Source organism: Enoplosus armatus, chromosome 2 (genome assembly GCF_043641665.1).
Source record: "Enoplosus armatus isolate fEnoArm2 chromosome 2, fEnoArm2.hap1, whole genome shotgun sequence".
Lineage (NCBI taxonomy): Eukaryota > Metazoa > Chordata > Actinopteri > Centrarchiformes > Enoplosidae > Enoplosus > Enoplosus armatus.
In genome coordinates, this window is record NC_092181.1 from 27,763,376 (window position 1) to 27,788,508 (window position 25,133).

At 46.1% G+C, this 25,133-nt stretch overlaps 1 protein-coding gene across 1 annotated transcript; it reads left to right on the plus strand.

Moving 5' to 3' along the window:
* Window positions 1–25,133, plus strand: jag1a (jagged canonical Notch ligand 1a). Its single transcript, XM_070922336.1, has 26 exons — window positions 1–75; window positions 781–1,083; window positions 8,012–8,069; window positions 10,302–10,559; window positions 11,062–11,122; window positions 11,547–11,677; window positions 11,811–11,930; window positions 12,654–12,767; window positions 12,863–12,976; window positions 13,344–13,457; window positions 13,802–13,848; window positions 14,454–14,627; window positions 15,568–15,718; window positions 16,019–16,183; window positions 16,363–16,476; window positions 16,573–16,686; window positions 17,071–17,184; window positions 17,263–17,379; window positions 17,883–17,910; window positions 18,423–18,508; window positions 19,218–19,331; window positions 19,656–19,765; window positions 20,240–20,470; window positions 21,678–21,809; window positions 22,185–22,335; window positions 23,177–25,133. The coding sequence occupies exons 1-26, from the start codon at window positions 1–3 to the stop codon at window positions 23,710–23,712; spliced, it is 3,732 nt and encodes a 1,243-aa protein (XP_070778437.1). The 3' UTR covers window positions 23,713–25,133.

A 25,133-nucleotide genomic window follows, 5' to 3' on the forward strand; every position in this document is an offset into this window, starting at 1 on the left:
ATGACGCTCCCACGGAGCTCCGTCCTCCCCGCTGCCTTCAGCCTGCAGCTCCTGCTGCTCTCTGCCCGCATCCAGGTACACCAGACTCCCGCTGATATTTCTTAGGTTATTTCGGTTTCTGTTAAACAGCCGCCGGCTGAGTGTTGGGCGAAGACACCGAAACATGGAGCAGATCTCTCGGTTCTGGATAACATTATGTTGGTTTGTCCTCCGGACATCTTCTTACTTTCCACAAAGTTTGAGAGAAGTTGTTGTGTCAAGTCGTGAAAGTGAGGCGGAACCTGTTGAGAGATAAAGCGGCTGAATGCAGGTGTCGACAGGAGGAATCAGAGACCAGCACAGCTTTGAATCTCCACTAGGTCCAGGTCTGAGACAGCTGAGGTGAAACGCTGTAGTTGTAACACAAAACTGTCATTTAAGTTAATGAACCTAAAACAGTTTTACACCTTTTCTTCTTTTACAAAATAAGTGAGTAAAAAACAGCAGAATGTGATGCAGGTGGTGTACCTGCTCTGAAGTCAGTGATCCAGAGGGTTTAATGAGGTTTAGAGGACCAGGAGCTGCAGAAAGAGGGACTGACACTGGCCTCAGACAGCTGTGACTTGTGCGGTCCATGCTCCATCAGTGAGTCCGTCTTCTCTGGGAGCTGTTAGTGAAGCAGATCCTGCAGGAAACTCTCAAGTCTTGTCAAACCTGGTCCTGGGTTACAAGGAACCACGTGGACCTGTAATGTGTTGTCGGTCTACCTGCTGCCAGCTCACCTGTCGCCCCTGTCTGCAGGTTTCTTCAGCTTCAGGACACTTTGAGCTTCAGATTCTGTCGGTGCAGAATGTTAACGGGCAGCTGCAGACCGGCGCCTGCTGCGACGGGTCCCGGGACGCGACCGATCCACGGTGCACGGCGGACGAATGCGACACGTACTTCCGGGTGTGTCTGAAGGAGTACCAGCTGAAGGTTTCCTCGGCCGGGCCGTGCAGCTTCGGCACCGCCTCCACCCCCGTGCTCGGCGGGAACACGTTTTCTTTGCGCAACGCCAAGCGCGAGCAGGCCAGGATGGAGGTCCCGTTCAGCTTCGCGTGGCCGGTGAGTTCACAAGGTTTGAGTTTCTGAGGCCTCTGCTGCTTCTTCACACTGACGTCCAGCTCTGTAAGGACCGAAGGCTTCAGGATCAGGACTGAACCAACATCAGGATGTAAAAATAAGTTGTCTGTGGCTGTTTGATTGAAGCTCCAGGCTTCACATGTTTCACCCTCAGCTGAGGGGGCCGGTGGAGATACACAACACAGTGTTGTTCTGTGGATTCAGGAGGATTCAGTGAAAGACCCTGTTCTGAGGTCAGCAGCATGGACCCTCGGTGAGTCCAGGAAGCAGCAGTTCAGCTGGTATTTGAGGCCCTTTGTGTAAACGCGAATATGTGGAGTTTGATTGATTTGAATGTGAAGTTCTGTGGGTCTGAATGAAGTCTGCACACGACGGAGCCCCCAGAGGGTCCAACAGACAACGACGGGTCAAGTATTAATGTTGGTGGCTCAACATCGGGGGGCTTTACGGCCTCTGTCTGCACGCTAACATGCTATCTAGCGAGCGAGCGGTTTATCTGGCAGAGGAGAGGCTCTTAAATCCCACCAGTAGTTCCTGTGGTCTCCCAGCCTGTTTCCATCACATCGACACTCAGCCGAGCAGCTAAAGTTAAAAGTTAAAGAGTTTGAACTTTAGCTAGTTAACAAACCAGTTAGTCAGCAACTGGTTTGGAGGCTGAGATCTTCTGGTTTGAATGTGGTGAGTGTAAAGGAGGAGGAAGATGGAGCCTGTGAGCTGAAAGCTCAGGTTCCCTGTGAATCTGTGAATCTTTGGTGGTTTTATCTGGTTCATGTGGTGTCAGATTCCTTTTCATTCGAGCTACACGAAGAAACCTATAACATCATAATTACACCTTTTTTTAATTAATTATGAGATGCTGAGTCTTAAAGTTGTAAGTAATAATTATCAGTTACTATCTAATAGTTCTGATTGGACTGATAATTATGAGCTCCTCAGAGATCTCCTGTTTATTTTCCCGGTGGGACCGAGCAGCAGATCCGGAGCTCGGGTCGGCCTCGGGTTGATCCTGCTTTGAGTCCAGATCTCTGCGGTGCTCAGCAGACCCTGGCCGAGGTTTCGTGTGCTCATCGGTGGCTGCTGTGGTTTCCTGCCTGGAACTACAAACAAGGACAAACTGCTGTCCTGCGTTGCCGTCGTAGTCGTCTGCCCTGACCTCCCGGCGTGGCGGGATAAAGGGCCGTTGTTCGGCCGGCTGCAGGACATTCCTGCTGTTGACCCTGGTAACTGGCATGTTAAATGAACGTGGTCGTCGGGCAGGATGAGGTTTCTGTTGTTGTTGTCCCCCCCCCTGTTTTGTCTCCTCAGTCTAAACTGGCAGGACCGACCCACACAGCCTCTCTGTGCGTCAGTGGTGTTTAATGGAGCCGCGGTGTCTCAGGATGTGTAAAGTCGTGCCAAACCTGCTGCATTTCACCCGTTGGTTCCTCCACCCGCTTCTCTCTGCTTCTTCTGTTTCGCAGTGCTTGTGTCTTTAAAATCCTTTGCCTCCGTTATGTCTTGACTGTCTTCTTGTATTTTCCACCCTGCTTTTTCTTTGGTTTGTATCAGCAGGGGACTAACAATGGGCCGGGCTGCAGCCGGGGCTTATGGGACGATGCTGGGGGTGGAGCGTTGGGATTGGGGGCGGATTGTGGTACAATGAATCCACCGTGAGTGAGACGGTAGTGAAGGTGGTGAACAGGGGTGTGTCTTTGACACTCGGCTGGAGGATGGAACAACATTTTGCTTTTAAAGCCACCGATCGTGACTCACTAACAGTCAGTTTGAGAACTTCTCGCTGTTCGTCTATAAAAACAACATCAGGAGTGTCGGAGATGCTACAGATGTGAGGCCATCCTGCCGTCACGGGTGAATAATTACACCTCTTGGGGAGTTAAAAACCCTGAACTATGGCAAACTTCATGCATCAGTGTCAGACTGTTCAGTACTAATAAAGTTTGTCCTGATGGTGGCGCTAGAGGAAAGCTCTCCATCACACTGATAAAATGTTATGCATAACATCGGTTAGACAGTGTTGTCAGCTGGGTGACGTCAGACAAAGCAGCAAGAAGCTGCCTTACTGATTTTTCTGATTATTTTTTCTTTCAGTCCATGTGGAAGTTGTTTGGGGATCCCAGTAATCAGTAAACCAGCCTGATTCACAAAAATACAAACTGTGTTAAATACTGGCTACTGCTGAGGTTTGTGTTGGAACAAACAATGTTGTTTCAACCAGACCACCCTGAAACACACACACACACACACACACACACACACACACACACACACACACACACACACACACACAAACCAGTCATGCATGCTGGGCTGAGCTGGATGGATGACTGGTTGGCCACCAGTCAGTGTCTGAAATTGAAAGGTTTTGTTTGGTAAACTGGAAAACAAATGATCTGCAAAGAATAATTTATCCTAATAATTCTATTAGTGTAAAAAGAGAATTAGAGATCAGATTTCGAGTTTAATAATAAAAAACACTAATCAACCTGCGTTTGAGGTTATTTTGGTTTGTTATTTGGTTGAGTTTGTATTTCCTGTGCACTCTCAATGCTGAGAAGTTTAGCTGAAATGTAGAATGACAGTAGCCTCTTATTGTCAGTAACGCAGCTGGACGTTGTCTACATTAGCCACCATAAGCTAACTGGTCGTACCAGACAACATAAAACATGTGAGCGTGTTGGACGTTGAGTTTTATGTGTATATATATTATACATTTATGCTATTGTGTCTCATAACTCAGAGTCACGCTGTACTCTCAGCTAAACGCATAGCTTAGCGAAATGATGATTAGCAGGTATAATGTTCCCCATCTTAGTTTAGCGTGTTAGCATGCTAACATTTAGTCCAGCTGGGGCTGATGGGAGTGTCATTAGTTCTGCAGGACACATTAACATTACAGTTCATCCTGAGGGGACACACGTGGCCACGGTGTTTGTCCGTCTGCTTGGTGCAGAATCTGGGTTCAGAGACCAGCAGCAAAGGTCTGAATAATAAAGAGGCTTATTGACGTGTAGAGTTCAGCGGGAGATCCTGAAGGTCAAACCAAAGGTTGACAGCACTCTTCAGTCGTGTTGTTGTCTCCGGTCTCTTGTAACAGACACAATCAATTAAGGAAAGGAAAAGAGTGAAGGAAGGATGAGAGAAAGGAATAGCTGCCCCTGTGAATTATGGGCGAGAGGGAGCAGAAAGGCCTGCTGGGATGTGCCAGGATCAGAGGAGTCCAGATGTGGCTCCGCCAGTCGACCAAACATGGACATTTCTGACGACCAGAGTCCCACTGCTGACGGACGCCGGAAACATCCAGCTCTTATTATTTTTCCTTTCCTTTCTTTTTGTCTGTCCCTGTAGTTCCTGTGTGAAGCTGCTGACATCAGACGGGTTCTGAAAGTCGTGTTAGTTTGATCTTTGTCACAGTTAAGTTGTCGTGGCACACTAACCTGGTCCAGACTTTAAAACAATCAGCCAGTCACACTTCCATTTCCATTACAGCCATGCTGTAACTGCTGATGGAGGATCTCTCAAGTCTCTAGAAACAAGTGTCAGTGTCTGTTGTGTTTGTCAGTAAGACAGATTGTCAGGAATATTGTTGCTGATTTGGGAACAGGTTGATATCATCTAAACGCTCTGCAGATTTTCTTCATTTTTAAGGAAATAAGAAGCCAATGATGTTTAAAAAAAGTAATGTAACACTGATCTGTTTTATATCACACTGGACTGAATATCTTTGGGTTTTGGACTGTTGGCTCTGGGAAAGTGTCAGATGGATTTTATACATTAAGTTTTTGATCAGAAACAAAGAACCTTGAGATTCTCAGCGACGCCTGAACTGCATCTTATCCTGGACGAGGTGTCGCATAAACCACCAAACAGAACACAACAGAGGAAGTTTACATTTATTTTCTGGCTGCAGTTTGAGTGAGTTGGGAGCTCCCCGCCTCCCTCCTCCCTGCCTGGACCTGCCTCCACATGTCACCAGGCTCTGCCTGCTCACAAACTATTTTCCCACACTGAGCCTGCAGCCAGAGAAAGCTGTTCCACCTCCTCAGTCAAACAATCAAAGGGACGGGGAGTGATGGGAAATCACCAACGGCCCGCAGACGAACGCTGGTGGATGTTTTGGCAAGAAGTGAGTGGAACCTGTTGGCAGGTCACCAGCTGTCAGGTTCTCATTCCCGCTCTCGTCTTAAAATCAAATTAGCTGCTAAAATGTTTTGAGGTACCACCCACTGTGTTTGGTGGGCAACACGTTTATTTTTCCTCCGGGGTTGGGAGGCATCAACCCGACGCCCAGATCTGGTTTCAGCCAGAGAGGTGATGCAAGGATGTTGCAAGAGTTGTTCAGAGTCACGGCTCCAGCACGTTAGCTCGGTTCTGCATTAGTGACAGTAATGTGGCGTTGTGGTAAACAGCTGTGTGGTACACTGGAGACGTGACACGCTCGGTGTGGACCAATCAGGAGGGGTCTTACAGATTTCTAGGCCTCAGGTTTTGTTAGATTTTATTGATTCTGATTTTGGCTTTTAGATTCTTGTTGAAACCTGCTTCTAATGAGAAAAGACGATATGTTCATTTTCAGCTGCCAGAAACAGTAACTGGAGCATCTCGACTTTGTGATTACACTTTGCTGCTCGCTGCAGCTACACTTTGGTGCGTTAGCCCTGCTTTCATTAGTAACCACCAAACTTCACCACAGTCAGATGATTAGACAGGTTGGAAACAAACTTCTTTTTAAGAGAAAAGAAGAGTAATTATACAATTATAACCCAACTAACCCACTTCCTGCTTCGACTTGCTCTAATGACTGTAGTTGTGCAAACAGTTTTTTTTGACTGACATTTCAAGTGGGCTCACTTTCACTTTATAATCTGGACCCACCGGACTTCTGTCTAGTGATCTTAGCATGTTCCCAGGTCCCAGACAATAGCAATGTTATTGTTACTGATAGAAATGATGCTCAAAACTGCCAAGATGTGATATATGGAATTATCCTTTCACAAAGTCTTTGTTGTGTTTGTTCAGTGGAGTTCATGCCAGATGAAGAAGCCTGCGAGTCACTGAAGTGGACGGAAACACTGAAACTGACAGAAAGCAAAGCTATCAGTCTCGCAGAGAAACCCACAGAACTGTTTACCACATGTGGGAAACACTACATGGCTGCACACGCTACAAAGATGGAAGCCGAATATAAAGCGTCTTCTTATCTGTGAGTGTGTAAATCCACCGTATCTGTCCTCCTTCACAGGAAACTGGTAAGACATGGACCAGTCCCCTGTGGGATGTTTGTTATGGTTCGTTCTGGTCCAGTAATCCTGTCAGCAGCTCTGAGCGCTCGATAACCTGACATCACAGCCCGAGCTAACCGCTAATCTGTAAACTACATGGACTGGCTGTGGTTTCCTGCAGAGCTGCGTGTTGGTAGGACAGAGTTTATCTAGCTGCTGTGGCTCTACGCCAACATCAGCAGGGTTTGATAAATGTGGACAGGATGATGGTGGACCACCTAGGTTGAGGTTCAGGCACATTTAAAACAATCTGAGTTTAATATCAAAGAGTTTGACATGACATCAACCCCACAAACAAACCAGGAAACCATCAAGTCATGTCACCGGGTCTCTGGTGTTTCCACTCGGACCCGGCCGGCTCTGTGGCAGCGTTCCCACAGCGGTTTTGGATGTCGGTCGGGTGTTAGTGCTGAGCTCTCTTCACACAGGACTGATATTAGCGGGAGACCTTCACTGCGGTGAAGACATGTTGGACGTTATGTAAAGTTTCATAAATACGAAACCTTAATGTTCTTTTCGTGCAGAGCTGATATGATGCTGATATTTGGGTTTTAAGAATCAGATGTTTGTTGATCTGGACTCGGGACTTGTTGATCTTCACATGGGTTCACGTTGAGATTTAGGGTTTTAAACACAGTGACTTTGTCCAATCTCAGAACACAACTTTCTAAAACAGAAGGTTAGTTTGAAACGTCTGCTCTTATTCTTGTCTTATTTTGAGGCTTGTTGACGTCGAGCTCTCAGTTTGGACGGGGGGGCGGGGGGCGGGGGGAGGGGGGGGCGGGACTCAAACCACAATAACTCTCTCTCTCTTTTGGCTCTCTGGTCTGTCTTGTCATTCGATAGCGGTGAGAGCGACAGTGTCCTTAAGAGAGACAAAGAGTTTCAAAGTGGAGTTGAAATAATGACACACACACACACACACACACACACACACACACACACACACACACTCTCTCAGAGGCTTCAGGATGTTTCGTGACGCCTGTAAAAGCTTTTGTTTCCAGAGTTTCTCATTAAAAACGTTTCATGTGTTCATGTTAAAACTACTGTGGGAAATAAAATGAAATAATAAATAACTGCTTTCATATGTTTTGTTAATGCTGAAGTAACATTTCTGTTGGACCGATTTAAAGGAAAGAGATAATCTTCCTCCTCTCAGTAAATGTGTTCACTGTGTCTCTGCTGTAGTTACATGTTGTGATTTCATTTCATACAGTTTTCACAGTGAGATGTTTTTACTATTTGGCCTAAATGTGCAATTTGAGAAAAGAATATTCAATAATTTCATATTTAAATTCCTGTTTCATATTTATTCAGTATTTGTATTAATCTGATGTAACCAAATCTTCAAGAGTCAAATACAGTTTGATTTAATTAAACAGAATATTATATTATATATAATATAATATAATATAATATTGAACTGAAGAGATCAGCTGTTTCCTGCATGACATCACATTCTTTATGTAATATCCAATAAGCATCCAAAATATCCGATTTATAATAACCTCAAACAAAACAATCCTCAAATGTTGAAGCGGTTGATTTCCACTTTATAAAATGTCAAATGATTGATTAGTTCTCTTAATTGATTAATATTCTGTGTGTGTGTGTGTGTGTGTGCGCAGAGGTCGTACACGTTGATCGTGGAAGCCTTGGACTTCAACAACGACTCTTCCTCCGGCAGTGAGTATCATCGTCATCATCATCACTCCCCTCTGCTCTGTTTAGTTTCCCTCCTACTGAAACTAACACGACCTTTGACCCGAGAGCTTCATGCTGCACACGCCACCAAAAGAGAAAACTAACTGACCCCAGCTCAGCTGATCAGCTGAAAGTCTGTCAGATTATAGATAAGACACATTACTTCAGTGTTTTCGACCAGAAGTATTTGAGATATTTCACATTATTAATGCAGCGTACAAGAGACGAGCTGGATTACAAAACACGGAGTTATATTTACATTTATATTAGACACAGTTATATTTCTGCCTCAGTTCATTTTGAGTGCAGAATTGTTTTTACAAGCACATTTTTTATTACACAACATTTTCCGTCACACATGGATGAAGTAAATTATATGAGTCAATATAAAATATGAGTCAGTAACTAAATTACACAGAAGACTTTTCTGCGTCAGTCGCACACATTATTCCTTTTTTAGTTCCCTGTCTTGTTAATTGCGGCGCTGAAATAAACCCACCCTCTCCCACCAGCCTGTGGAGGTGTTTACATGCCCTGGATCAGTCCCATTCAGAAAACCGGTTGTAAAGACAGTGAAGTCTGTTTGTCACCCAGCGGTCTGCGAGGCTGTCGGAGTGAGAGTGTTGGCTCGGTGCTGTATTTGGCGTCCCGCAGGGAACCATTATAGGCCCGGTGTGAAGTCGGCTGACCTCGGCCCAGGTGGGCTTCAATGCAGGCAGCGAGGAAGGGGTGGGGGTGGGGCGTGGGGAGTCCAGTTCAATCGAGTTTTAGTCCAAACATAGAACCCGAAATATGCCGCCTGGCTGAAGCTCTGCGAGAGATTCGGAGGGTTTGTTCAGAAACCTTCAGCTTGAAGATGAAACTGCTCTCAAGCCAAATGAGGACGGAACAAATATTGACCCATCAACAAGCTAAGTGCCCCCGACATGTGGCCGGTAATGAACACCTGCATCATTCTGTTACTGTGGTTCAGCTCAGGTAGCAACGGCCTCCTCTGACTGCAGGATTATTTTGCTCATCATGAAAAGGATGATTATATATATATATTATATAGTGCAGCATTTAGCAGCTAAAGAGCCAGATGTTTCCCTCCGGAGTTGGAGGAGACCAGAACCAGAGCTAACAGAGAGACTGGACTTCATCCATCAGGAGACTCAAACACGACTCCACTTGGAGGACCATGTTGCTCTGTAGCTGCTGGTGGAGGAAGGCAGCTGTTTGCTAACCTGCCACCTCCTGATAATGTCAGTGTCAGTGTTGTATTTTCAGCTCGTTCTGCTGCCACCCAGTGGCCAAAACATCAATGAATGCAGCTTTAATATTCAAGTCACAACATGTTGAGAGGCAGCTGCCTCTGCTTTTACAATGTGCTGAATAAAGTGCAGTTAAAACTTCCTTCGGGGGCGTCCCCCTGGCTCGGGGGCGTCCCTCTGGCACAGACAGGCTTTTCTTCTGTCCAGCTTGCTGAGTTTCAGGCAGTATTCATCGACGAAGTGCCAGGTTTGAATATTTGCTCAAATATCCTGGACGGAACGGATCCAGCCTTTTGTGAGGTTAACTATTTTTCAAATCTGCTACCTCTGTGCCGTTTTTAGCACCTTTTTTATTCCCCGTCGTGATGTGAAGTGTCACAGTTTGCTTCCAGACCGATGGTGTTACCTGCTCGGAGGTTTTTGGATTCAAGTTTCTTTTCAGCTCTTTCAGTCCAGCGGCTCGTCGGTTAAACAGACGCCGTCACCTCAGCCCGACCACACTTTCCACCCCGCCGGTGAAATACCACAGAGCAGCTCAGCATTTTCAAACTCTCTGGAATATTACAGCAGCCAGCTTCCCTCAGCAGCTACAACCACCACGGTCCTCTCAAACACTCGGTCCTCACAAACACTCGGTCCTCACAAACACTCGGCCCTCACAGACACACCAACCGTTTCTGTTTGTCTTTGAGCCTCGTCATCAGCAGCCGGACAGACTGACACCTCAGACTGTCAGCTTGAAGACTCATTGCTCTTAAGATACAAAGTCATTTCTATATAGCAAGTTAGCATTTCAAGCTAACTCAAAGACTTGTTGTGCCTCCAGGGATTCACCTTTTTGCCTCTTTTGCTCTCTGCCTTGTTTTTCCTTTTGAAGCAGCTGCAGACACACTAAACTAAACTGTTCATCACTTCACCTCAGTGTCTTCTCTCTGACTGATCTAAACCGTTGTGTTTACAGGCGTTGGCGGGGCGGTGATCGAGAAAGCCGTCCACTCTGGGATGATCAACCCCAGCCGACAGTGGCAGAGCCTGAAGCACAACGGCCCCGTGGCTCAGTTCCACTTCCAGGTCCGCCTCAGCTGCGACGAGCACTACTACGGCTTCGGCTGCAACAAGTTCTGCCGTCCGCGAGACGACTTCTTTGGCCACTACGAGTGCGACCACAACGGCAACAAGACGTGCCTGGAGGGCTGGTCTGGTCCAGACTGCAACACTGGTGAGTTCTCCAAATCACATCAACAGTTTTTAATAGATTTCCCTTTCTTAGTTTTGAGCTCATGTACCTGGTTAAACCATGGATGTATGAAGACGAAGTGGATGTTCAAAGATGGCGCTCCATTCATTCCTGTTGAAAAAAAACCTCAGTGTGCTTCCTCATTTTAGGGCCCATAGAGCACGCTCAGTAGAGTCCTTCTGCAGCCGAGCCGAACCTTCAGACCTTTGTGTACATTTATATCACAAACACCTGCAACCCTTAGTCTCCCATTGACTATGTATGCGTCTTTTTTCTGTTGAAGTTCACATTATTTTAATTCAGTTTATATATTATTTTTGTTTGTTCTCTCTATAGAAGTTACTAATGTAATGTGGTGATTTCCTGTTGGTGCGTTCAAATGTTTGTGGGAAACTCAGACGTCCATGACAACAGAGTCTGTTGTCAGTTGTTCTTTTCGCAGCATCCATGTTTGCTGATAGTTCCTCTCTCTGTGTCTCTGCAGCGATCTGCAGACAGGGCTGCAGTGCAGAACACGGATCCTGTAAAGTTCCTGGAGAGTGCAAGTGAGAACCAACACACATGTTGCAGTTACAGAGAAGTCTTTATATATACACAGGCTGTACACAGAGTACTATGTCTGAATATTATGGCTGACAATGTAACAAGTTGTACATTTTTCATAGTATTCTGTCTTTTTTTATCTTGTACTTACTGTACTACTATATTATGACTTTTTTAACATAACAGACTTTGATAAGGAACTGAAAATGTACTCATGCTTACAATGAACTATTTATATTTATACAAGAAATGAATGTTTGATACTAAAAGAAAAAGACAGAATGACTTCATAATGACACAAACAGATGAATTGTGTCCAGTTTTATTTTTTAAGTTATTGCAACTGTGTGTGTGTGTGTGTGTGTGTGTGTGTGTGTGTGTGTGTGTGTGTGTGTGTGTGTGTGTGTGTGTGTGTGTGTGTCTCAGGTGTCTGTATGGCTGGCAGGGGGAGTACTGTGACCAGTGTATCCCTCATCCCGGCTGTGTTCACGGCAGCTGTGTGGAGCCCTGGCAGTGTCTCTGTGACACCAACTATGGAGGACAGCTGTGTGACAAAGGTACACACACACACACACACACACACACACACACACACACACACACACACGATGCTGAGGTTGGAAGGAGACTGAGTATCTACTGCTGAACTGGGTAAAACAACGATTATTTTGTGTTTGTTTTGTCCTGCAGATCTGAACACGTGTGCGACGCTGCAGCCTTGTTTGAACGGAGGAACCTGCAGCAACACGGGACCAGACAAATACCACTGCTCCTGTCCCGACGGCTTCTCTGGGGTCAACTGTCAGAGAGGTGAGAGGCTCCACGGTTCTCCTCCCTGATCCAGAGAGGCTCCATGAGGAGCATTTAACCCGTCCTGTGACGGGAAATCAAAACTTCACTTTAAATTAAAAAAAAAACAGAATATTACAAAATAAAGAGTAACATTAAAATGTAAACGGTAAAAATGAATTTATTGAAATAAAAACACTAGACACCAAAACCAAAGGCTAGCACCATGAAAAGAATGGATATGATTCGTAAAGTAGGTCTTTAAATCTGTTTTGGTAGATTTTGATTTGATGTCCTGATAAAAGAACACCAGGTCCCATTTTTAATCGTCCAGTTTTGGCTTCAGATTTAATCATATTTATCTGGTGGAGCCTGAGGATGGTGATGTTAGTCGGTCCGTCGGAAGATTGTTTTCGTCCAGAGTAAGATTTCTGCGACACGTACCGGCCAGATTTCCATGAGAACCCCTGAGTGTAGAGGATTTTCCCTCTCGAGCCGTCATCAGGAAAAACATTAGACAAACAGGAAGAAACAATAAATGTACTGACGGATGATTTCTGTTATATGAAGATAGTAATGTGGTACACGGTGGAGTGAAAACAGGCAGTGATTCTGTCTCGAGTGTGTAAATAAAGGCAGTGAAACCCGTCTGTACGAGATCACTTTGAGTTATTAAAGTACTGCAGGAGTAAATAAATCTTCACTGTAACTAAGCTCGACCTAAAACATCTGTTCCTGTCTCAGCGGACCACGCCTGTCTGTCCAGCCCCTGTTTGAATGGAGGAGGCTGTGTGGAAACCAGTCAGGGTTTCGAGTGTCGCTGTGGACCCGGATGGACCGGACCCTCCTGCTCCATCAGTAAGACCAGCTGAAACCATGACCTTTTATCAGATCCTTCGTGTTTCCAGTGAAGCGTCGTGAACTGGTGGACTTTGTTTTCCTGTGTGTCTCAGATGTGGACGAGTGTCTGGTGAACCCCTGCAGTCACGGAGGAACCTGTCAGGACCTGGTTAATGGCTTCAAGTGTACCTGTCCTCCTCAGTGGACTGGAAAGACCTGCCTCATCGGTCAGTGCTCCTTTAACTCACTATGAGAACCGGTGCTTGGCCTTTCATAGATAGATCGATCCATCTCAGCAGCTGAAGCCCCGTTTGACTTCCTCCTCGGGGGTTGTGAGCCTCCTCCTGCTGGCACTCCTGAGGTTATTTTCCTAATCTCTAGGATGATTCCTGGAGGAGTGGTTGTGGTTTGGAGGTTTAGTGCCCCGGATGTCCTCACCGCAGACCACCAGCTCCTCAACCTTTAACTGTGGCTAGTTAGTTTGCTCTGCCAGCCCTCGATCTGGAGTCTGTTTTCCACCGCTGAATGATTTTAGACTCTTCAAGTGTATTTAAGGATTCTTTCTCTCTCTAATCTTTTTTTTTTTCATTTCAGATGCCAACGAGTGTGACGTCAACCCCTGTGTCAACGCCAACTCCTGCCGCAACCTGATTGGAGGATACTTCTGCGAGTGCCTCCCCGGTTGGACGGGCCAGAACTGTGACACCAGTGAGTAAGACGCTCCAGTGACACGATAATCTGCATGAGGAGGAGGAGATGGGACGAGGCAGCTGCAGCAATAACAATAATCTTTATTTGCTTTTGTCTTTCCCATCGAGCACTGACGTTGTTTAATTAGTTCAATCTGGTCATCAGTCATTTCTGGTGTATTTCTCATAAGATGGACGACGTTTTCAAAAGTTCTTGTTAGACATCTCTTGTATGTATGAGGAAGAGAGCAGCAGGTGGCTTTATCTCCAGGTGGAAACATGATAACACCGATCTTGTGAAGCAGCTTATCTGAAGGAAAACCGGTCTGTTAATGTTGATGTTTTTATGAACACTTTGTGCAGATATCGACGACTGTCGAGGCCAGTGTCACAACGGAGCTACATGCAAGGTGAGCTTGATTTCAGGCCTTTTCTGTGTGTGTGTGTGTGTGTGTGTGTGTGTGTGTCTCCATGACAACAGCAGATCAGATTTCTCCAAACTTCCCAACAGAAGATAAACAGTCTGTCCTCATTCTTCTCGTCACAGCGGGTTATTGTTTGCTGATAGGAGCTGTGTGTCGGGGTACATAAAAAAGAGGATGTTAATTACTGTAACGCTGAAAATACATTAAAGATTGTAGCAGAACGTACAAGGAAAGCTTGATGCTAACTATTATCTCATTTAATGCATGAAGAGAAAAGACTGCCCCGACAGTCGCCTCTTCTTCTCTGTTGTCTAATGTTTGCAGTGTTGCATGTTTTAGCCTGTTAGCCACATTAGCTAGATTCCAGTCTTGCTGACCATCAGTTCTTGTTCACTTGACTTTGAAAATGAACTCACATGAGACTGTTCAGTCTGATTATAAGATAACTGAATGCAGTCACATGTTGAAGCACACAAGTGTCACTGTGATGGATTCTCACGACGACACTGATCTAAAATCAATCTGAAAACGGTGAAACATGCTGAAGTGCTTTTGAAAGAGCGAGTGTCAGTAAACTTGTCATCCTTCAGGACCTGGTGAATGGCTATCAGTGTGCGTGTGCTCTGGGTTTCGGCGGTGAACACTGTGACGAAGACGTGGACGAGTGCTCCAGCGGGCCCTGCCTCAACGGGGGCCGTTGCCATGACGAAGTTAACGGCTTCCACTGCCTGTGTCCCCCTGGTTTCTCTGGAAGTCGCTGTCAGGTGAGCTGTCGCTAAGCGACGCCCACTTTTATAACCTGAGAAACAGGAAGTGTACTTTTCCAGAAACTGACCTCGACCTCACGTCCCGTTTAAGTCCGTCACTTAAATATTCACATCTGAAATTGAAAAGTTGCATTCTCATTTGTAAAGCTATGCTAAGTTGCTGGCTAACATTTGAGAAGACTATGTAATGCTGGTTGAAAATCTCTCAGGTGTCCAGAAGTTTTGTTTAAGATAAGATTAATGTTTGACGTTTCATTTAATCACCATTAACTGACTGATTATTTGTCAGGGAGCTGGTGATAATTGTCCATCTGTTCTGATTTGACCAGCCTCCACAGGCTTTACAAGTCAGATATGAATATGCTGCACCTGCTTAGCTGTTTGTGCATCACAGTGAATTGAATTGAATTCAAATCGGGAGGAAAAATGAATTTCCAAATGTTAAAAAGTTTGAGCACAGAAAGGGAATGCATAATATTCAAACACACATAATTATATGTTTGCTATGATATGTGAGACGTCTCAGTGGCTGTCAACACAGTCACCTGAATCCACCAGCGCTAGTTTACATGTGTTTCTTCATGTTGTGGCCTGAATGTTCTTGAATGTATTGTCTGAGACAGTAGTCTCTGTAGCTGGACACTGTGTCTTTGTCTGGCCGGTTAACGCTCTGAATCACTGAGACCATGTGCTGTTTTAATACACTGCACTGATGAATACAGAGTATAACAGCAACGCTAACACGAAGCTAACGTTGTGTGTTTGAAGATACTGACAGTGATCTTGCTGCATTAGTTATCTGACTTTCACTCCAGACCCTGACCTCTCTAAAAGGTCTGGGGATCTGTAGGTGGTTACCATGGTGACGTCATAGCAACAGTAAAATGCCGAGTATCATTTTTCGCTGCTGAAGCCGACGTGTTCTCTCGGCCCACAGTTGGATATCGATTACTGCCTCCACAGTCCGTGTCAAAATGGCGGCCAGTGTTTCAACCTGGCGGCCGACTACGTCTGCAAGTGTCCCGAAGACTACGAGGGCAAGAACTGCTCGCGCCTGAGGGACCACTGCCGTACCACGCCCTGCAAAGGTTCACATCCAGTCTACGCTCAGTCTTCATTCATCTTGTCTGACTGCTCGCACAGTTTATTCTCAAAATACTTTTAAAACAAAAGTCTGTAACTGCAAACGGAGACTCCAGAAACTTACTGGTCACATAACCTCCAACCAGTCTCCCAACCGACAAGATCGACAAAACAACTGTGAGCTGGTTTGTCGGTCTTGTCGGTTGGGAGACTGGTTGTCTGGTTTGGTTCGGAGCCAAAGTCCAGCAGCAGTTCGGTCAAACTTTAGAGTCTGTCTTCATCCTCCTCCTCCTCCTCTTCTCCAGTGATTGACAGCTGCACAGTGGCGGTGGCGTCCAATAGCACACCGGGCGGGGTGCGTTTGATTTCGTCCAACGTGTGCGGCCCCCACGGGCGGTGTCGGAGTCACGCCGGCGGACAGTTCAGCTGCGAGTGTGAGGAGGGATTCACCGGGACGTACTGCCACGAGAGTGAGAAACGATTCTGATCTTTTGTTCAGACGATCTGCAGCATTGAATGTTTCCCGTAATAATCTCCTCTTTATCAGCGCAGGAATGTTTGGTGTTCATTCAGAACTTTGCTTCATAAAAACTACATTTATATTTAATTAAAATGAAATCACATAACCTTATTTCTTCCCGTCTCTCAGATATTAACGACTGCGAGAGCGCCCCCTGTCTGAACGGAGGCACCTGCATTGATAAAGTCAGTCAGTATCAGTGCATCTGTGCTGAAGGCTGGGACGGACCTGCCTGCCAGAACAGTGAGTCCTCCTCTTCCTCACTCCTCGTCCTCAGCTGTAGCAGTAGAGACTGTTGGACATGTTGGATGAGTTTTGATGTTTTGTTTGGTCGTGCAGACATCGATGACTGCAGCTCTGCTCCCTGTCAGAACCGAGGCGTCTGTCGAGACCTGGTCAACGATTTCTACTGTGAGTGCAACAACGGCTGGAAGGGAAAGACCTGTCACTCAAGTAAGTGCTGCTCTGTGTGTGTGTGTGTGTGTGTGTGTGTGTGTGTGTGTGTGTGTGTGTGTGTGTGTGTGTGTGTGTGTGTGTGTGTGTGTGACCACTTCCCCTTTGTCTTTTAACACGTGTTACCTCAGCTCTGTAGGTTCTTTACACTTTCGGGCTTCTGGTTTTTATGCCTCCAGAAAGGAAAATGGCTGCATTTATTAAATAACACACACACACACACACACACACACTCTGATGGTGGCGAGCTACCATGCAAGATGCTGCCTCATCATCGGGTTCAGTGTCTTGCCATGTGAATCTGTGCGTGGTGTAAACCCCGCTGGCTCCAGCCCCTCCAGGTGTTCCAGATGTTGAAATGTAGTTTCTGCTCTCTGTTTCCAGGAGAGAGTCAGTGCGACGAGGCGACCTGTAACAACGGAGGAACCTGCTACGACGAGGGCGACACCTTCAAGTGTCTGTGTGCTGCTGGATGGGGGGGGGGCACCTGCAGCATCGGTCAGTGTGACAACATGTCCGCTTTTTAAAGTGTCTTCATGTCCGTTTGGCGGCTAACAGTCGTGTTTGTGTCTCCAGCCAAGAACAGCAGCTGTCTGCCGAGTCCCTGTGAGAACGGAGGGACCTGTGTGGTGGACGGAGACTCTTTCAGCTGCGTCTGTAAGGAGGGCTGGGAGGGCGCCACCTGCAGCCACAGTGAGTCACTGCACAACACAACAACAACATCTTTGGACGTATATATTATATTGAAAACTTACAGAACAGCGTCATTTAGCAAGTTAAAATGCTAACTGTATGCATGTTAGTTACATTCAGCATGTAACAAATGTTAATACTAATTTCATGCATTTTAAAATGGAGTATGAGAACAAAGATGCACATAAAAAACTAAAGAAACAGAAATGAAGTCACTTGTTAAAGTGTTCACTGCTTTCTTGGTGATAAGCTTTAATTAAGTACGTAACTTTTAGTAAGTTAACATGCTAATTGTATGCATGTTAATGTGCTCACACTTATAAGACAAACTTCATTCATCCAAAGAAAAGGATCATGCTCAAGATGCTGATGGACCATCCCATTGAACACGTTTGTTGTTTGTCATGAAGAAAAGAAAAGGTCGCCATCCAGAGTCAGACTGAAGAGCTCCGAACCTGCACAGTGACTGAAGTCTAACAACATCTTCTTTCTTTATTCTCCAGATGCCAACGACTGCAGTCCTCATCCCTGGTGAGTTAAACACACACACTTATGTACATATACACTAAAATAATATATAATATAATAATAAAATAATAAAGCCACAGTGAGCAGAGTTAACTGTCTCATGTTTATGACGGTGTCCTCGGACTCAAACATGTGGAGTCACGACGTTCACTTCTCCGTCTTGGCCCCCTGCTCGTCATCTGTCCGTTCACCAAATCAAATCTGGAAGGAAACGGGAACAAAACAGCTCCGTTGCTGCCAGTTTCACTTTTTATCTGCTGTCCAAGCGACAGAGTCAGAAGCTGCTCATATCTGTGAAACACACTGAGCAGAAAGAAGCCTGCTTTTGTGTCAGTAAGTGAGATGAAGGTCAGACATGAGGCTTCCAGCTCAGAGAGGTCAGGGCTGCTGATTTATAGCTACGCTTTGTTTTTTCAGTGGGACATTATGATGAATTCAGGTTTTTCCACTAATAAAAGTCTTGTTGTTGCACACTGTGTGAAACTGTAGATGTCAACATCTTCTCTGTCCTGCAGCTACAACAGTGGGACCTGTGTGGACGGAGACAACTGGTATCGGTGTGAATGTGCTCCGGGGTTCGCCGGCCCAGACTGCAGGATCAGTGAGTGTTGACCTTTGACCGTCTGCTGCCCTTCATCATTAACTAATGTCTGTTTTCTGCCCTCTTCCTCGTGTTCTGCCTCGCTCTTCTTCCCTCTTTGTCAACCTTGAACACTGACCAAACTTCTCATCTCGGCTGCTCAGAGAGCCCCTCACATCTCCAGCATTTAGTGAAATCCTGTTTGTCAGATGTTTCAGGTCCAGGACGTGTTTAGCCTAGCTTAGCACAAACACTGGAAGTGAGGGGAAACTGCTAGCCTAGCTCCATCAAAAGAAACATTTTTTTTCCCATGTTTCTAGAGCTGTTTGAAATATTGCCAAAGTCCTGGCCGCACCATACTTAAGTTACGTAGTTTAGTACCAAGAAAAGTAAAATAATGTAATAAATAATTGATTAATCATTAAAGACATATTACAAGCACAGATTCTCTGCTTCTCCAATGTGATGGTTCGCTGCTCTTCTGTTTCATATCATTGTGAACTGAATATCTTTGGGTTTTGAACTGTTGGTCAACTTGAAGATGTCACAGTGGGTTCTAGAGAAGTCTGACATTTAGTCCAAATGATAACATCTGTCAGTTGCAGCCCACTGTCATGCAGATTCCTCTCTGCTGCAGTTCTGTTGGATCTTCTCTTCTTCTCTTCTTCCCTCAGCCTCTGATTAACAATATTAATCACATTTATATTAATTCCGTTCATCTGTCACTCAGACATCAATGAGTGCCAGTCGTCGCCCTGCTCCTTCGGCTCCACCTGTGTGGATGAAATCAACGGTTACCGCTGCATCTGTCCACCAGGAAGAACCGGCCCCCGCTGCCAAGAAGGTAAAACCTGCAGCTTGAATACTTCATATACTTTGAATACTGTTACTGTAGTTCTGAGACACAATCGTCACAGCAGCCATCATATTTACCATGAGCCAAAACTCCCTGTCCACTAATGAAAAGATGAATGTCCTCAGAAGTTGGTGCTGGGGGGCCGTCGTCAGTCACTTTACTGTTTAGTTATTGGATGTATCTGTACGACTGTGGCTGATAGCCGATCAAATCAGACGAATGTATCGTGAAGCAAACTTAGATCTCTGTTACTGTGAGCTGAAGATTCCCCTCCGATATGTGAGACGTGTTGCTGGTGGTTCTGTGCTGCAGCGTCGGGGAGGCCCTGTGTGGTGGGAGGCCTGGTGGCTCTGGATGGAAGCAGATGGGACGAAGACTGCAACAACTGCCGCTGTCACAACGGGAGAGTCAGCTGCACGAAGGTAGAACTGACAACATGTTTAAGATGAGCGTTTATCAGAAACACATCCTCTTGTTTTTTACTGGGAATTACAGAAGAGTGTACTGTAGTACTCGATCGTACACCAAGAAGAAGCATGACAGTCAAAATGTAGAAAACTCAAATTCATGCACGATTGTGAAAAAGACAACAGTCACTGCTGTTGTCAGTTTGGTTGAACATGATTTATTACATGATCTATTTGAAGGCAGTAAACGCTGTATTGACTTTATACTACTCAGAGTAAAGTACAGAAGTAGTCAACTTTTAGATGATGACGATGTGTGTTTATGTTAAAAGCTGAACTGTAATGCAGTAGAAGTATGTAAGTACCTCAGAACTGAACTTGTTTATGTTGCATCTCAGTAAAATGAAGATTAGAAGAAGTAAGAACTGAGAAACGGTTTATGATGAACTTTGGACCCTCTGACCTCCTTTACCGTCTCGTCTCCGACAGCTTTGGTGTGGACCTGGACCCTGCAGCCTCCACAGTAAGACTCGCGGCTCCGAGTGTCCCGCCGGTCAGACCTGCGTCGCCGTCCGGGACGAGCGCTGCTTCGTCAAGCCCTGCCCCGGCCAGGGGGAGTGCTGGAGCCCCGCCCACCGGGCCCCGCCCGCTGCCAGGTGTCACCCAGAGAGCAGCTGCGCCAACGTCACCTTCACCTTCAACAAGGACATCATGACGAAGGTCAGTTCCACCTTCTGAACGTCTTCACGTCCTCTCTGTCCAACGTCTGTTTGCTTACTGAGCAAAAACTCAAATATTGTTTCCATCAGCAGAAAAACTTTAATACATCAGAACTTTATGGAGCTTCTGAAGATCCTGATCAGGATTCACAACCGATTACAAGACTTGTTCCTAGCTGGAATGTAACTAAGCAGACTTATGTGCTGTACTTAAGTAAGGTACAAGTACCTCAAATTTGTGCAAAAACATACGAAGAGCTTATAAAATACGTTTTGTTATAAATGAAACTCCAAGAGTTTATAAAGTACACCTGAAACGATCAGTCCATTAATCCATCAGTCCATTAATGGATCAGTGGACTGACAGGAAGTGAACTGATGGTGTGAAACCATTTCCTGGTTCCAGCTGCTCAGATGCAGATGTGCTGCTTTCCCTCTGAATGCTGTTAATAACTGTAATGTCTTTGTGAAGGCGTCACTTTGGGCTCTGGGTCATTGTGACCAAACAATCGATCCATTAATGGAGAAAATAATCAGCTGATTCATCCACAGTGAACTAATAATCATTAGCTGATGGTTCAGAATGAGCTCCACCTCAACTCCAACAGCAACATCCTGCTTCACATTAATGAGGAGGAATAATCCTCTAATGACAGAATCTAGAACAGGAGGACAGACACAGGAGGACAGACACAGGAGGACAGACACAGGGGGACAGACACAGGGGGACAGACACAGGGGGACAGACACAGGAGGACAGACACAGGAGGACAGACACAGGAGGACAGACACAGGAGGACAGACACAGGGGGACAGTCACAGGAGGACAGACACAGGGGGACAGTCACAGGAGGACAGACACAGGAGGACAGACACAGGAGGACAGACACAGGGGGACAGTTACAGGAGGACAGACACAGGAGGACAGACACGGGAGGACAGACACGGGAGGACAGACACAGGGGGACAGACACAGGGGGACAGACACAGGGGGACAGACACAGGCGGACAGACACAGGCGGACAGACACAGGGGGACAGACACAGGGGGACAGTTAACTGATTATACTCACAGACTTAGTATTTTTACAGTGTGATATTAGTACTTTTACTGCAGTAAAGGATCTGAATACTTCCTCCATCACACAGTATCTATATAACTTCATGTGGTTGGAGTTGCTGATGTCCTTCCTCTGTTCGGTGTCACAGGGTGTGACGGTGGAGCAGGTTTGTCGTGAGCTCCGGAGCCTCTACGTCGTCAAGAATCTGTCCTCGGACTCCTCCGTCTCCGTGACCTGCGAGCCGTCGCTCAGCACCAGCAACGAGATCCACGTAGCCATCGTAAGTCACTTTTTTTTTAAGATTATGGAGCTGCAGAGCTGATATGATCTGATTATGATTTCTACTCATCTCCAGTTCATCACACGAACATTTACCAAAAGTCTGGGACTATAAAAGAGGGACCAACGCTGTCGCTGCCACAACTAGAAAGCTTAACATCTGAAATGTGAACAAACTGTTTCAGACCGCTGTAGCTGCAGCCAGAAAAATAAAATGCACCCTGTGCGGCAGATGATTTGTCCTGGGAATGGAAAAGCTTTCATGACCTATTGTGTTGCATGAATCAGTAATTAGACGGGACCAGCGTGAGCTTTTGTTTAGACTGAAATGTCAGACAGACGGACCATAATGGAGTTCTTCTGTTGAATGTTTCAGTCGACAGATGACCAGAGGAGAGGTATGACCTTCGTCAAGGAAATCACAGACAGGATCATGGATCTGGTCAGCAAGAGGAGCGCCAACAGCACCATCATCGGGGCCATCGCCGAGGTCCGCATCCAGAGACGACAGAGCCACGACCCCAACGGTGAGCCGCTGCTGGGTTTCTGAACGTGAAGAAAGCTCTCGTGTGTTTGAGCGAGAAACTTGATTCTTGACTTTGGGAATTGTAGTTTGACAGAATAATCAGAACAATAAGAAAAGACTAAAGACTATTCCTAAACAGTAAGACCCTGACGTGTGGTTGATAGCCCGGGAACATCTTGGAAATGGACCCTGAGTTATGTGAATGTTTTTGTTCGGTGAATTGATGGATGACTTTAAGTCCCACTTCTGACTGATGTGGTTGGTTTTTTCCTTTGATTTGAAACCTTTCAGTGGAGTTTTCTGTAAATGAGTCTGAATTCAGCACAAAGACTGGAAGCAGAGGGAAACTGCTAGCCTAGCTGTCCTAGCCTAGCTATATACATCTCTAAAGTCCGCAATACAAAGATAAAACCAAGTATGAACAAATTGGAACGCCTAATCCTGACCTGCGCTGCAGAATTGATGCTGTTCGGTTCAGTCCTGGCGGCTCCGCGGTCTCGCTGAGAGACGAGCGTGCTGGACGGCAGCAGTCTGTCTCTATGGCGTCCACACGTTACTTCTCATGATTATCAGTTCAGCACGGCTCGCTGCTTCCCTCCATTTTAGTGAGCAACAACCTAGCTTACTGGATCTGTCAATGGGGCACGCAGCGTGTCAGATGGACTACCATCTGAATCTAACAAGATAAAAGGTGTAAATAAGGTAGGAGGCTAAGCTAGCAGTTTCCCCCTGGTTCCAGTCCTTGTGCTAAGCTAGACTAAGCGACGATGTGCAGCCACGGTCTGTTGTTAATCAAGTGTCTTGAGTTGTTCACTGACTCCATTTTTCTCTCCGTCCTGCAGACCACCTCGTGCCCCTGCTGGTTTCCGTGGTGATAGTTGTCTGGGCGTTGGCGATCGCCTCCATCTTGCTGTGGTGCGTGAGGAGGCGGAGGAAGCAGAGCGCCCACACGGGGGTCAGCACGCAGGCGTCGGCGTCGTCTTTGGCACCCGCAGCCGAGGACAACAACGCCCTCCACAACAGCGTCAGCACCGCCCGCGAGCAGCTCAACCACATCAAGAACCCCATCGAGAAAAACCCACCACACCACCACCACCAACACCACCACCTCCTCCTCCATCACCACCTCTGCGAGGACAAGAACTCCGTCAACGCCAAGATTAGGAAGTCGGACACTGGGAGCCAATCGGACGAGGACGAGATGGACAAGAGGCTGCAGAAGGCGAGGTACCCCCGGGCACCACCGGCGTACTCGCTGGTAGACTGGGAGGAACGGCCCCCCCACCGCACAGTGGGCAAACCTCCACACTGGACTAACAAACAGGACAACCGGCAACTGCAGTCACAGAGTGTCAACAGGATGGAGTATATTGTATAACCAACGGGATCAGACCCCCCCGAGTGGTGGAAGACTTTTGGTCATTTCTGCTTGTTTTTGTTCAGAATTGTTTAATTTATGTTTCCACTGACTGGTCTGAACGGTCCGCGGTCCACGGTCCACGGTCCATGGTCCACGGTCCGCGGTCCACGGTCCACGGTCCATGGTCCACGGTCCACGGTCCACGGCGGCTGGCTGGATCTCCCATCTTGTGGACGGCTTCATAAACGACGTGCAGGAGTGTTCCTGAACGCATCTTTTACTCAAGAATGAGTTTCGTCTTTGAATGTGCGGCTGCCTCGTTGCAGCGCAGCACCTGACGGATTTGGAAAAAAAATATATTTATTTTGTTTGTTTTTTTTGTTTTTTTCAGCCAATATGAAGAATCGTCCATGTAGAATGTTTCTGTATAGATGTGTAAATACTGTTTTGATTAATCATTGTGTATATTTGATTTATTAACTTAATCGTCAAGAGCCTTAAGATATTCCTTTTTTTATTTATGAGTATTGTTTAGAGGTGAAGGTTCGACAGCTTCCTAAGCTTTCGACTTCTTCATGGAAATATGTTTTTGATAAACGCCAAAAGTGTTCTTGAAAGAATAGTTTATTTTTTAGCCTTTTGGATTTAGGCATTTTTGTGCCTCAACTAAATGTTTTGTGCATCGTCTGTTTGCCAGGATGTCCTGTTGTAAGTACTTTCATTGTGGGGGGGTTAGAGACAGACTTTGCTGCTGCAGGGTCTTTTTATACAAACCAACATGGTGGCAGACATTTTGCTTTTGCTACTGAAAAGAAGTTCTTCAAGGGACACAAGTGTTTTTGTAGTCATTTGTATATTTTGTGTAGGAGCTGAACAGGCTCCGGATCCTGTTGGTGTGTTTGTAACGATCTCAGTGATCAAACCTGCGTGATTTAAAAAGGCCCTGTGGAGTTTTCTTTACACTCCGTGAATCCAAACGACGCGTCGAGTGCATTTCCTTCATGAAACGTTAGCGAAGTCGATTTGTTGGCATTGTTTACTTCCATGCTTACTAGACTGCCGTCTTCTTCTTCTTCACTGCCTTTTCGGGTGCGAGTTAGCGCCACCTGTTGGTCAGTGGAATAGCGGGACACCATCGGTGTGCACAGACCATACGAACAGAACTGGGACCCACTCGTAGAAACCAGCTCCGCAGTGCTGCAGGAGGTCTGAAACTCCACAGGGAACCTTCGTGAAGAGAGACTTCACTAAGAACGCCGTAGAGCCGCCATGTGACATGTTGCCCGTTGCTGATTGGAGGATAAAATAAGGCAGAGAGACCACGTGATTTCAGTCGTGGGCCTCTTTACTTTATGATGGAGGAATAAAAAAACATGTTTTTCTCGTAAATTTCACTTTCGTGTTTTTTGGACCTTAAAAATAAAAGTCTTTGTTTGTTA

Coding starts and splice junctions, on each gene's coding strand:
- jag1a (XM_070922336.1), top strand. CDS start 1: ATGACGCTCCCACGGAGCTCCGTCCTCCCCGCTGCCTTCAGCCTGCAG. Junction 76..780: donor TGCTCTCTGCCCGCATCCAG/GTACACCAGACT, acceptor CCCTGTCTGCAG/GTTTCTTCAGCTTCAGGACA. Junction 1,084..8,011: donor CGTTCAGCTTCGCGTGGCCG/GTGAGTTCACAA, acceptor GTGTGTGCGCAG/AGGTCGTACACGTTGATCGT.